Source organism: Artibeus jamaicensis, unplaced genomic scaffold, assembly GCF_021234435.1.
Source record: "Artibeus jamaicensis isolate MK-2021 breed Jamaican fruit bat unplaced genomic scaffold, CSHL_Jam_final contig_391, whole genome shotgun sequence".
Classification (NCBI taxonomy): Eukaryota; Metazoa; Chordata; class Mammalia; order Chiroptera; family Phyllostomidae; genus Artibeus; species Artibeus jamaicensis.
In genome coordinates this window covers 10,589,751-10,604,191 of record NW_026521814.1, presented here as the reverse complement: position 1 = coordinate 10,604,191, position 14,441 = coordinate 10,589,751, and the positions used below count along the sequence as shown (strand labels likewise).

At 43.0% G+C, this 14,441-nt stretch overlaps 1 protein-coding gene across 7 annotated transcripts in view; it reads right to left on the bottom strand.

Annotated features, from left to right (window-relative positions):
• Positions 1–14,441, bottom strand: part of RAPGEF4 (Rap guanine nucleotide exchange factor 4) — a 286,117-nt gene that overhangs the window by 219,527 nt on the left and 52,149 nt on the right. For 4 of the 7 annotated variants that reach the window (XM_053665181.1, XM_053665182.1, XM_053665184.1 and 1 more), the window contains one exon: positions 7,200–7,346. In XM_053665181.1, coding sequence (XP_053521156.1) covers positions 7,200–7,346 — 147 coding nt within the window. Of the gene's footprint in view, positions 1–196; positions 713–7,199; positions 7,347–14,441 lie in introns of those variants that run through there. The other 3 variants (XM_053665186.1, XM_053665192.1, XM_053665196.1) reach the window with 3 other exon arrangements.

The window sequence follows — 14,441 nt, the reverse complement described above, 5'->3', positions numbered from 1 at the left end:
AGATGAGCTGCCACTCTGCCCCCCCACACCACAAATAAAAATGAAATCAAATTATGTCAGTGCTGTGGTGCGTATTTAGATCTGGCAGAACCTAATTGGAGAAGCCAGAGGTGCTTTAGAGTGTAACTCCTCAGGCCAAAATGCAAACTGTGACAAATCATGTTTCCCCACTAAAGAAAAAAAAAAACACTCTGACCTTGCAGGGCATACGTCCTTCTTTGTCTCTCAAAGTTCTCAGTCATCCAGTGAGAATCTGTCCTCTACTTGGACAGCAAAATGCATCTTCATCGCCGACAATTACCTGCTTGTATGTATTCCTGTTAAGAGGCTCTCAGACCACAGAGAGGAAACTGGTGCTGCTGGTTCTCCGGGGAAGCGCAGACAGTCAAAAGCAATAGGAAAAGACTTCCTATACACATACGTATACACACACACACATGTTCTTTGTTCAGTTTTAGTTCCCTCCTAATAACTTCACTCCTTTTCTGGATTTGAATCAGTTTGTCACTCCGCAAAAAAACCTGAGGACAGAGGAGTGGGACCCTGGCGCAGACGTAAGGTCCAACTCATCGAAGCAGGCTTCCGCCTGGTTTAAAAGAATCAGAACTGTGAGGAGAGAGACAAGGGAGACAGCCAACAGGATGTGTGTGGCTGGAGTTCCTGGCATGAAATCTTGGCTTTCATGTTTATTTTTGGATATATTTTTCTTAGCCTTTAGATGCAAATTTCTGGCCTGGGAAGTAACCCTATGGTACTAGATCCAAAGTTCCCAAAAGTAAGCACAGGCTTCTCACTTGAGAGGGGGCGGAGCCTTTGGGCTCTGCACAGGAGGGGTGGGTCCCTGTGCCTTAACAGGCAGGCAGCGGAATGCCTGTCTGGGGACGATGGGTCCTGCAGCCCTAGCTCCGCACCCAGGCCCACTGGCCTGCACCTGAAGTGCCAGGCCGCCCGCAAAGCCTCACGGTGACGTCAAAGTGAAACAACCTGGAGTTGCTTGTATGCCAAAGAAAATAACAAAACCCACCCAAAGGACTTCTGAGACTTTTACGTTCTGAGAGATTACGTTTTAAGTATATGGCTTTAATTTTTCTGGCAGCCCAAGACAGATAGGAACATCAAGCCTATTCAGGCAGGAGCAGACGCCTCTGACAGATATATTATTCTAATATGGTTTTAAAGCACATCAGCAAAGACTAAGTTCTGTTGTTTCAATAATTCCTATTCTCATAGTGGCTTGAACGATCATTAATGGAAAAGGCCTTTTCTCCCTGTGTAGTCCAAAGAGGCAGAAATAATTAAAAAGCTTTTCAGCCCCACAACCGCCAACACAGCTGGTAGAACTGCGGCAAAAAAGCACTGTGAAAATGAGGCACTAGAAATCCTGAAAGATGTAAAGACATTTCTTCAAGAATATTCATTGATCCTAGACATATTCTTGCTTACAAATCAACTCCTTTTTCTAAGACAGAAACATGAACCTATTTGTTATTTTTCCCGTTCAGCTTTATAACCCACAGAGCATGAGACAGGGTTTTGGTCAGTTAACAGTTACGAGGCCACAGGCACTTTTGGGGAATCGGCTTATTCACTGGGCATCGCTTCTGTGCCAGAGAAACAGACTGGTGGCTGCCGGACAGTACGGAGAGGGGAGGGCGGCGGTGGGTGAAGGGGGTCAAAAGGGACAAACTTCCAGCTATAAAATAAGTGAGTCATGAGGATGTACCGCACGGTGACTCCAGTTAATGATGACGCATTGTGTATTTGAAAATTGCTAAGAGAGAAAACCTTACAAGTTCTCATCACTGGAGACAAATGGTAACCATGTGTGGTGATGGATGTCAACTAGACTCACTGTGTTGATCAAGTCTCCGTACATACAAGCATCGAATCATCATGTCGTACCACTGAGACTGATATGATCTTACAGTCAATTATAGATAAAAATAAAAATAATAATTAAAAATTCATTACATCTAAACAATGATCCTCTGTGAAATGGTTTGCCCAGGTTAAAATAAAATCGCAAGTGTGCCAAGAAGTTTCTGGGTAAAAATTACAGCTTTCATTTTGACATGGGTCAGACTACAAATTTAAAATATTGCTTTTATTTTGAAAGACTGTAGTTTTATTTGCTGTCTTTGATTTTTCAAATAATTTATCATGAACATACATAATATGTTCATGAACATGTTAAAACAGGGCTCAAAATAAAGAAAAGTTCTTATCCAGAAGGATGTTCATGCAGTTGAAACACAGGTAAACAGGTGGGAAACCACTAGTTCAAGGTCCTCTCAGTAGCGTCTTACACGGATTTGTTAGAGAGTGCCTCTCTAATTGGCTTCTGGAGTACACTGGACTCATCTCCTCATTCGATGCCGTGTATTGAAACAGTCCCTGTGAAGACGTCAAACACACTGCAAGGCTGAAAGCACCCTAATGCAGACACACTAGACAGAAAGTCAGGAAGAAAACCAAAAAATCCCTTGTTTGTTGTTCTAACCCTTGGAAATCTTTTTATATGTGCTAACAAGAAATTCACGGAATTGGACAGTAAATCACTCCTTTATTTATTCCAAGAGCCACTAACAATCACAACTACCCATAACCCTGGGTCAAATATTAATAACTGGCTTAAAACTCCCCAGCCCACACTTACCTGCTTTGCTATTTCACCTCCTCACTGAGGCTGGACACTGTCGCTAGTGTCAAAGAGTTTAAATTACAATTGTCTCAAGAACTCAAATGATACTCCGAGACTTTCAAATTAATTTTCCTCTGAATAAAATCCAGAAACATGACTATCTTCTTTCTCCCTCTCTTCCTGCTTCCTTTCCTCCTTCCCCCTTCCCCCTCTTCCTCTCTCTCTCTCTCGAGATGCTACTGAAAAATGACATGCTTTATAGCATCGTTAATATATTTTATTAAGTTCTAATATCAAAGAGGTGTAGAAAGAGGGAAGTATTATTGATCAACTCTCAATAAATTTCCTGTAAGTCACTTAATCTAAGAAAATATGACCTAACTTTAAAGGTGAAACATCCTAGCACCCTCAAATCTAACTGCAAATTGGGAACTGAAACATTGAAAAGGAGGAAAAAAATAGTTTTTATTGGAAGAGGTATAGGGAACAAAGGACAGCATCAAGCTGCTACCTCAGTTATGTTTTGGGGAATATTTTTTTCTATTGGATGCATTTGTAGAGACTACTGAATAATTCTTCTGGTCACATTTATGACAATAATTTTTAAAAAATAATTCTGGATGCTATTAATTTGACCAAAAACATAACAGACAATATAAAACCAGAGGTGTTTGGGATGAAATTAGATAGGATTCAAAATCTCATATGGAGTTCCCTCATAAGGAGTGTGGATCTTCCTGTGGGGAGCCGAGAAAATGCGCCCTTGGTCAGGAAAGGAAGCAGGATTCCCTAGTTTTGTGTTGACACTGAAGTTCAAGTGTAAGATTTGAAATAGACTATTTGCTCAGCCTATTAAAGAGCTATTTTTAGACCGTGCTACCTGTTAGTGATTAGGGACCGTAATTTTCAGAGAGAGAAGAAGTAACCCAGAATCCTGGTTATTGTGTTTTATCCTTCAGCCCCTTTTAGTGGCAGCAAGGATATAGGTAAGGACGGAAAGCAAAATACAAGGTTGCTCACCACACCACTGACCCACAATGGCAATCCCTAAAAGTAAATAGTCAAAGGAGGGGAATGTGCAAATTTAGGCCCGTGATCTAGGTTACTGAATTTTCACCCTTCGGAACCTCTGGCCTACCTCCGAGCTCCTTCCCTTGCTGACAGGAGAAGCCCAGTGCAGCTGACCTTTCCACTGCCTTCTTCCTGCCACCTTACGGCTCACCGAGGTCGTGGCTCCCGCCTGAATTCTGAAGCTACGCAGTCCCTCCATTCACAGTCTTCCCCTTTTGGTATTTGGCTGACAGGTTTGCTAACACATTTTTTTTACCAGTATCATGAATAGCTGGAATATAAACTCTATTATTTGATATAATCAAAGAATTCAGTTATCACCTATTTTATTGGCAGATTAGTGCTATACTCGCCATCAGTGGACAGCCCACATTCAAAGAAGAGAAATACAGTCTGTTTAATGAGAATGACATGTTGCAGTCGGAAACGGTGACAAGGACTTGCTAGTTTGTTTTCTGTCTCCTCCAAGTCGAACAGAAGCTCCGGCCCTGAGAGAGAGTGACACCCTGTCAGTCTTCTCACTGCTCTGTCTGAACCCCAAGGGTTTGCTGAATAAATAAAAAGTAGAATAAATGTAATTCAATCCTTTCTATTTAAGAAGCTCTTTAGCCCCGAACAGTGCGGCTCAGTTGTTTGGAGAGTCATCCTATAAACCAAAAGGTTGTGGGTTTGACTCCCAATCAGGGCACATGCCCAAATTGGGTGTTTGGTGCCCAGTCGGGGTACATACGAGCGGCAACCAATCAATGTTTTTCTCCCACATCAATGTTTCTCTCACTCCCTTCCTCTGTCTCTAAATCAATAAGCATGTCCTCAGGTGAGGATAAAAAAATTTAAGACACTTTAAAATTTTACAGTTTCTTAGGATTATCATGTACTGTGTATGCACGAGCATGCGCATTAATAAACTTCTGATTAACAGAGATTTCTCCTAGTTAGAAAACTGATGGACCACCTAATTTGAGCCCTGTACTTAGGTGCATGAACAAGCAAATAAAATGAAATCCTGACTAGTCTCTCACTCATGCTGATTCCCATCCCCCGCCAGCAGAAGAAGAGTCCACACTAAGACCTCTGTGGACCCTTTCCTGCTCACTGTAGTCACTGGCAGGGGCAGCAGAAGTCATGCTCTGAGGTTAAAGATGAGGGATGGGACCCATGGAGCTGCAAAATCATGTGGCAAGATTTTGGATACCAAGGACCGCCCTCAATACCGATACTGCCATTTAATAGTTTTTCTCTAATGGAAATACCTGTGGAAAACAGCCCCAAAATATACTCACTATTATAATATACTCACTCTTATAAACTAAACTATACTCACTATTATAACATAAATCTGACCAGGATCACTAGTAGTGAGGCAACCAGACATTATGAGCTTCCCAATGTACTCGGTATCCCCTGTAACGTTTTTTTGCCAAAATCATTTGGCTTGAAGCAATCAAGTTTTTAGCCTTCACTTCCATTTACAGGAATCCCTGGGATAAGGGTATAAAACAGATACTGGAGAAAACAACCAGACAATTCTTGAATTTGGGAGAAACCGACCTGGCCTTTTTAACTAGTCAATGCCATGGAGAGAGAAAGAGAGATACAGACAGACAGACAGACAGAGAAAGAGAAGATGGGTAGGAAGAGAGGGAGAGAGATGGGGAGACTGACTTAGACATCACAGTCAGATGTAATATATGCTTCCTTTCTGAGGCCTGATTTGGGGGGGCCAAACGTCTATAATAGATGTTATGGCACCCCTGGGGAAATCTGAACTCCAGACTGGGTATTAGGTGATGTTTGAATATTGTTAGTGTTGTAGGTGAAATAATGGTATTATCAGAGTGTAGCAGAGTATTCTAATTTTTCAGGCACTCATGCTGTATATTTAGGGTGAAATGTCATGGGCCTGTCATTCACATTTAACTGGTCCCATGAAAACAAATACCAAGCAAATACACTTGCATGTTAACAGCTGCTGAACTAAGTGCGGGTACACAAGTGTTATTGTATTACTCTTTTTGATTTTCTGATAGGTTTGAAATTTTTTTAAATAGTTTTTTTAATGTTCCCAAGTATCAACTTCTCCGTAACTTGCTTGACAGTGCTGAGGGCTCCTAATTTAAATCAGTTTCCCCGACATCATTTTCAGCAACCTGGATCAGCCGTCACACACAAACAGCAGCGATAACGACACACATCACAGGTAGAAATCTTTTTTTGTTCTTAAACCAGTTTTCTGAATTTCCTTTTTGGAACAGCATTTTTCAGTTTACCTTTTAAAATGAAAGATCCCCCCAAATTGGCCTATTTGCCTGGAGCTTGGTCCCTTTTAATTGACAGAAAACCTCTCCACGCACACCTCATGCAAACCTACTTCAGCTTTGCTCTCTTAAAACTAGCTTTTGTCTCTGAGCTTTACTGAACGGTGGGAGCTCTTTAATAGTTTCTAAGAGAAACATTTCAAACAAGTAACCCTGCAATTTATTCACTACTGCCAAGAATAAAAGTAACAGGTTTCACTACCAAGGCCCTCCAAGGCTTTGCAGGACTTTCAAGGCAAAGCATCGCTCATTCACCGGCAGGTTCGCCCCCTTAGTGTACCCGCCATTTGTTTGGCACTGGAGGAAACTATTTGATTACACAAAATTCTTTTTAGATCAAGTTTAAAATCTTTGCCACACTGGGACAAGTGGCGGAGCCTGCCAACTCAATGGGTTAACACTTGGGACACACTGAGCCCAGGACAAAGATAAGGAACAACCACAGGTTAAAAATCAGAAGCTTGATGAACTGAAAAGGAATGAGCATGAAAGATGCCAGGCTTAGCAGGGCCTTTCTAGGTGGGCCACTTGCCATTACTGCATACGAGATGATTTATTCTCATACTTCTGACAAATTAGTGCAGTGGCCCAAGGGGCGCTGGTAAGCAGCGGTGAGTGCAAACCCACCAGGCCCCGTGACGTCCATCCACTGCTGTGCCACCTATGCATTTTGAAGTCGGCAAGTGACCGGACGTCTTCGGGTCCTTCATTTCCCACACCTGATTATGGCGCACATCATTTTTAAAAGCATTTAAATGAAGCAGACATTAGCCCCATTCATTCCACTTTACCAGGGAACGTGTCAGTGATGATTTTTAAAATGCAAAAGAAAATGTCAAAGTATTTTGTTCCCTGGTTAAGAATACATCTGTGGAATAGGAGGGAGGAAACACATAAAACACTCTGTGGTCATTCAAGAAATAATTATAAGGTATGTCAAACTACAGAAAATTGAGCATGCACTAAATTAAAAAAATTTTTTAAAAAGGATGTCTTGTGTCAAAATGGCTTTTTCACTCACTCATTGCAAAAACAAGTTTTGAAATTAAATTTCATTCCCCAGCTCAGCACAGAACACATTAGGGCCTGGCTGTAATGCCGTTCCCCAGGTGGCAACTCCTTTTTGCTTCCACAGCCACACTAACTGACAAAGTAGCCTCGGGGCTCACCTCCCACAGGGCCTTGAAGTCCTTCTGCTCGATGCGGAGCAGTTCGCTGCTCTCCCTGGTGACGATGGTCGCATGGCGGGGTGTGTTGTCCAGGATGGACTCTCCGAAGGCCGTTCCAATTCCCAGAGTACAGATGGTCACCGCATCCTGAGAAGCCCAAAAACTGACCATCAGAAAATTAAACACTTTACAGATGGATGAGTTGTCTTTTAGCTGAATTGAAGTATAATTTGTACATAATAACACACTTGATTTTGTTGCACAGTTCAACAAGTTTTGACCCAAAACAAGAGATAGAACATTTCTGTCTCCCCCCAAAGTTCCCTCATGCCCCTTTCTGTTAAAACCCACCTTTCGGGGGTAACTGATTTACTTCTCTCCTGATAAAGGCACATTGCTGGTTTTAGAACTTCGGGTGAAAGGCATCGGACAACATGCCCTCTCTGATGTCTGGCTTCCTTCTTTCAACATAACATCTGTAAGATTCATCCAAATTGTTGCATGGACCAGTAGTTTTTTTTCCCCTTTTACTTTTGACCAGTTTTCCATTGCATGGAGATGCTCTGATTTGCTTATTCATTTTCCTATTGGTGGACATTTGAGTTGTTTCTAGTTTGGGGACATTATGAATAAAGCTACTAGTAATGATCTCATGCAAGTCTTTTTGTGGACAGGGTTATCTTTGTATAGGACTACTATCCGCTTTGAGAAGAAAGGGGGAAAATTTTTAAAACACACTAAGGTTTTTAGTGAGGAGGGGCAGTTATAACATCTAAGGAGGAAACTGGAATAGGGATGCTGCCATGTCCATCCACCTTGAAGAGAGGAGGAAACTGAGGACCCGAGTGGTGGAGTCGCACAGCCCCCCCCCCCTCCCAGACACAAGGAGTGAGGCAGTCGGACTCCGCCCGCTGCTCGGCGGCTGTGGAGCCTGCGCTTTTGGTGTGGTGCTGCCTCCTGCAGCCACAGCAGAGTAAAAACAGCATCTGGTTCAGGGCAGGGCGGCTCGTTCATAAAAGGCTGTCAGTCAATGGTTTAAAACACTGCTTAAGGTACGTTAAAAAAGTAATTTCCTCTCTGTATGCAACATTGGTCATAAGATTTGGATTTAATCCTAACTAGTTTCAAATAATACAGATAGCCACTCAAAATCGCCTGGACAATAATTTTTAGGGCATTGCCACCTACGGGAGATACACAAGGGCAGGTCTCTGAGTCAGAAAGCACTGCTTTCCTCTCATGCATCTGAGGCACTATAACAGGCAAAAGTTAAGAAGATCAACTCAGTGACTCTGTAATCGCATTATGAAGACAAATGCCCCTAAGAATCCAGCTCCTTGAACCGTAGCAAATTGCTTCTGCACAGATATTACCATATAAAATTGTGTTCAGGAAAACAAAATCAATAACCTCTCAGAAAAAGAATAAAATATGAGGGGAGAATTTAAGAACAGCCTGCTAATAATTTTTCCAGAAAGTCAGCTGCAACAAATTCAGTCAGAAATGTATCCCCAGAACTGATATATCAATAGTCATTGAGAGTAAAGTACCTCTGAGGAATTTTCCAATTCTAGTAGGAGACACAACATGGGTTATGACATCGCAGACTTTCAAAAATTCTCTAGTATATTACATTCCCTTAAGAACTCCAGTGGCTTACTTCCTTTTATCACATGAACTCTTCAGAAAGGATTTTTCCCTAATTTGCACTTTTCAGTGTTAAATTTTTATTTAAAAACTTGACATGAATGGCTTGTAAATATTACTCCTGCCACTTTGCACGTAGCTTAAATATCTAAAGTTATCCACACAGTATAATGCAGAAGCGCAGCGACAATCTGTTTCTTGTTCATGAGCTGGTTGTAGATTTCTACGAACTCAACAGCCTTCTCCTTTCTCACTGCGTCTCCCTGACACGTGTACTTTGTCACCGAAAAGCACACCAAGGAAGACATTGCAGGTGTGCACGTCGCAGGAGCCCATCTTCTTGCTAGCAAACAGCCCTTGTAGGAAAGACAAAAGGTTGACCTTTTGCCTGGGTCTCCCTGCAGGGGGCACCATCGCCTGTGCCTTCGCACGCAGGCTGAAAGGCAGATGCCTCAGCATCAGCACCGCCAGCTGCACCTCTAGGTGAGGCCCCGGGTCAGGACCTGGGGGGGGGGGGGGGGGCGGTTAACATTAATCTGCAAATGAGCAGAATGTAAAACAGTCTGAATAATCTTTACTAAATAAGTATTGAGACCTAAGCAGGTCTCTAGAGTATTTGTAACCGTAAAAGAAACAGAATGTGACATTTAGAAATGGACACTTTTGGCCCCAGTTAACATAAGGGGGCTCAGAGAAGTAGAAGGTCCCAAGGAAAATATTTTTACTCTGAACACTAGTCACTCCCTTTAGCGCTAGGTCTTACTTGCATCTGAATCCCAGGCAAGGCCTTGTGAGGTGCTTAGAAAATAATTATCAAATAAGGTCATTGAATTTCGAACGTTTCCTCATTTAGCAGAACCAGTACATGTTGCTCACCATTTAAGCTGAAGGCGGCGAAATGCAAGCGGATGAATACGAGTCGAGCACGGTCGAAGCACTCTCGTGTTGGTCCGCACGAACGCGGAGCTAGGAGCGACGGGACCGGAGACTAAGTGACCTACAGCGCACCAGTGCTATGCCTCGGGTTTCTCCTCCCAGTCGGGCCCAGGTCGCTCTCACGGATCAGTCCTGGGGAGCGTCCTTCTCCTACCCTCTAAAACACTTCATCACATGCTTACCCTTAACAGTGCACTCCCTCCTGCGCATCAGGATGCACGTGGATCTCCACGTGTGTGCGTGGATCTCCCAGGAGCACGTGGATCTCCACGTTTGTGTGTGTGTGTGTTGTACTATGTGCCACACACTGGGCCGGGTGTGTTGACTGTGATGCGCTTTTATTCCTTACAACAGGTAAATGAAAAGCTGTATTTAATGTGCTTTGCATAGTATCTGACTCAAAAGAAATGCTTCATAAATTGCAGGAATTCTTATTGATGGTAGTATTAAAATAATATCAGTGTTATTGCTATTTTTATAGTTTGAAGAAAATCAGGCTCAAAGATGGTACGTAATACAACCAAAGGATGACTAACTAGTAAGTGGAAGAGTTGAGACTAGAAACCAGTCGTTCTATTTACTTCCCATGTAATTCTTCAATTGTCATGAAATTTAAGTACTTCTCACCAAGGCTCAATAGGAAAATCTATTAAAGTGTTAATTTAATCTTTATAGGTTCTTTTTCTTCTTCTTCTTCTCAGTCCTCACCCGAGGATGTGTTTATTGGTTTTAGAGAGGAAGGGAGAGGAGAGGCATGTGACACAGAAGCATCGACTGGCCGCCTCCCTCCCACGGGCGCCCCAGCTGGAGGTGGCACCCACAACCTGGGCATGTGCCCTGACCGGGGATTGAACCCACAACCTTTCTGGTGGACAGGATGGTGCTCCAACCAACTGAGTCACCAGGCCAGGGCATAGGTTCCTTTTTCAATCGGCCATTTTACAGATTTATTGAATACTTAAATAAGTCCAAATCACCGGGAAAATATAAAACATTTGGCACTGCTCCTCCTCTGACCCTCCAGTTCCAACATGGGGGTCCACTTGGCCCTTACTGAGAGGACCAGTCCATTCCGGGATGGGACACCAGTGCTCTTAGTCACTAGGAGAAATGCAAGTACCCGTAAGCCAAGTACTAAGGACGCATCAGCATGTCTGATTTTCCTGTGCTGATCCTGTGCTCCAGTGCTAGTAACAAGTTCCCACCTCAGTTGGAGAGACCGAGTTTCTCTCTTCATGCGTTTCTGCCTTGACAACCTTCCTCGCGTCCTAATTCTTCTCACGTGGCCGCCCACCTTGTTCTGACCCCCTTCCCCCGCGGGCCCAGTGCCTCTTGGGCACCTCTCTGCTGCCAGGCCTGTCAGCCCACCTGGCTGCGCATGGCCATCAGTGCATCTGCTTCCCAACCCTCTGCTCAATACTAAGCCCTGTCCCACCGTGTTAGCGTTTATTAGGCCTAGACCCGCCTTTGTCCTTGGCCATGCAAACCCTGGGGGCTATGTTGCTCCAACTTCCTGCCCAGCTCCTACCCGGCCGGGCCTGCACGTGCCTCCACCTCCACGGAGGTGGAGATGGCCCCCACCTCCACCATGGGCGCCTCCTTTTTCCTTCCCACTGGGTTTCCAGGTTCTCTTCTGCCCAGCAAGGCACCAACTTGAACTCATGAACAATTTTTGCCATGTTATGTGTTACAGTGGGACAGACAGGGTCTGGCTATCTCCATTCATAAGAGTTGGTATTGAATCAATGAACAAACATGCTGACCACGCTGCCCTGATGGGGGGCAGGGAGCGTCAGGCATGGGATGCAAGCCTGCTGGTACCAGAGTTAGGACCCTCCACGCTTAGTGGGAGGTCACGCAGAGAGGCATGGCCTTGCAGGCCTGGACTGAAAACTGTTTTCTGCTGATTCCCAACGCTATGGTTTTGCATAGATGCTCCCAGAGCCTCATTTCAGAAATGGAAGCAATCTCTCTTATAAGATTCACAGAATTTGGTAGAAATAAAATAATACATTCACAGAGTTCTGTATGGTTCCTGGCACATTGTAGGTGCTCCGTAAATAATAGAAAATACTATTTCTGGCTTAGCCATATTTATGTATGTGTATAGGTTATCTACATTTCTAAAAAGCAAATCACATTTTTCTATTGTTTAAATAGCAGAGAATGTCTACATTCATTTTCTGTTAATCTTCAATTAACGATGGCTTTTCCACACTTAGATTCCAAGTTTCTCTGACCCCCAGTTTGGATGTCAAGTGGTTTGAATGATCTGCAAACCACTTCAGCTCTCTGGGGGGAGCTTGTATTTGAAGAAACCCTTCTGATGGATCCTGCTGTAAATCAAAGAATCCTTTCGTTCTGCTACTAATCACCCCATAATTTATCTGCTTTGTATGTCAGAACTATGGTATACGGGGTTTTCTTAAAGCAGGCATTCGGGTATGAGGCATTTTATTTGTTTGTTTCATTATAAATATAGCTGCAGTATGAAAGTGGAAATGGTGTTAAGAAAGCCAGTGATTATATGTCACTGATATCCAAGCTAATAAATATGTGCCTTGCAAATAATATCTGTTAGCAACCACTAAAATCCAACTTACACAAGTGACAGTCTAGTGAAATTTAAAATAACTAACAATAAAACAGACATAAGAATTCTCTGTAATAAGTACATAAAGATTTTTTTAAATTGTCCTATAACTTCAAGGGGGTATCCAATCTTTTCATTATGTATTTTTTTTAAGATTTCATGTAAGGTCTCACATGTAAGTGAGACCTTAGCACGGTGCCTTCCAAAGGTCCACCGCCCATGTTGTTCCCCGAACGGCAGGAGTCCCTTGCTTTCTATGTCTGAGTGGTGTTCCACTGTGTGTACATCACATCTTGTTTACCACTGAATCTGGGGGTACAGATATCATTTCGATGTAGTGTCTTCATTGCTGCTGGGTGAATTCCCAGAAGGCAATTTGCTGGATCACACAGCAGTTCTATTTTGAATGTTTTGAGGCACCTCCATACTGTTTTCCACAGTGGCTGCACCAATTCACAGCCCCACCAACAGGGCAGGAGGGTTCCTTTCCTTCCATTTGCTACCTCCTCTCTTTGACAACGGGCACCCCACCAAGTGAGGGATGATGCTGCATGTATCTCGGGTTTGGATTTCCCTAAAGCACGGTGCTGCCGAGCACCTTTCCATGCACCCGTTGGCCTTTCCTATATCTTCTTTGGAGAAATGTCCACTCAGGTTTTTTGCCCATTTTTTGTTGGGTTATTTGTTTTTGCTACTCAGTTGTATGAGTTCTTTGTATATTTTTGATATTTACCCCTTATCAGATATGCAGTTTGTAAGGATCTTTCCCCATTCCATAGATTGTCTTTTCACATTGTTAATGGTTTCTTTTGCTGTGCAATTACACATATTCGCCTCACTTGCATGTTACTCAAGAAGAGTCCGTTCATTGTTTTGGATACGTGTTGGGTTAACATTAAGGAATAAATAGGTCCTTCAAGAGTATAGACCCTAAGATGCAAATTTTTACAGAGCCAACATGTTTACAATCTTTATTTTAGGGATATAGGCAATACCTGCCATTTAGTTTAGTGGAGCCTTTATTTCATGAACTTGAATTTAGTACTGAAATTTATTGAACTCTCCACATTTCTTTTAATAATAATTTAATGGAACCTAATCTCTGAATCTGTCGGACATCAGACAGCATATGCTGTTTCAGTAAAGGATTTATTGCCAAGCACAAAGGCAAAACAATTCTAAGTCAAATGAAGTGGTTTTTGTGTTTTTTCTTCTAAAGAACAGCAAAGAGCAAAGCCAAGATTTGTCACTCTTCGAGCACTTCCCTGGAAACAGACTGTTAGACACAGCTCCCCGAGATCAGGCAGGCTGGCAGCAGGAAGGCCCCATCAGAACACACAGGCATTTGCGTTCTGAATTTTGGCAGAGCCAGTCTGCCCTGCACTGGGCTGTCTTGCATCCACCTGAACGAAGAATTACGTGGCAACAAACCCAGCCACAGGGTGTGGATGTGTCGTGCAGGGCGCTAAACAAACTCCTGATAAGTTCCTAACAAATGCCAGGCCTGAGCATAAACAGGCAGTAAGAGATTACAAAGGCCCACTGTGGGTTTGGCACATTTCAAGCTTTATGGGCTCAATAAACGGGTTGAGAAAGTGTTTCCTGATGATGACAATGTCCCTGTTCGAAAATAATGGGGGGAAATGAGAGTGAAGGGAAGAAGCAGGTGGGTTAAGACAGAAAGAAAAATAGAGAGAGATCCACATAGAGGAGAAATGTGCCTGTCCGTTAAATCTTATAAAGAAAACTCTAATGCTTAAAAATGTCTTTGATGTAGAGACAAAGAGAGGGTCAATAAAAGCACATCTTGCTTTGGGGAAGGTACCAGTAAGAGATCCTTTTCCAAAATTGAGCTAAAAATTGCCAAAGAATTTCGGAGAGACAGATGTGAGGATGTGTAAAATGATGACCAAGGCCAAGTGCAGCCCAGATTCTCTGATCCCAGGAAATGGCTGAACAATATTGTTAAATTTGACATTGCCAACACAAATACATTTGTGGCTTTTTCTATGCTAGCACTGCCCTCTTGTGATAAAATGACAGCATTGCAGGCATCACAACTGAAA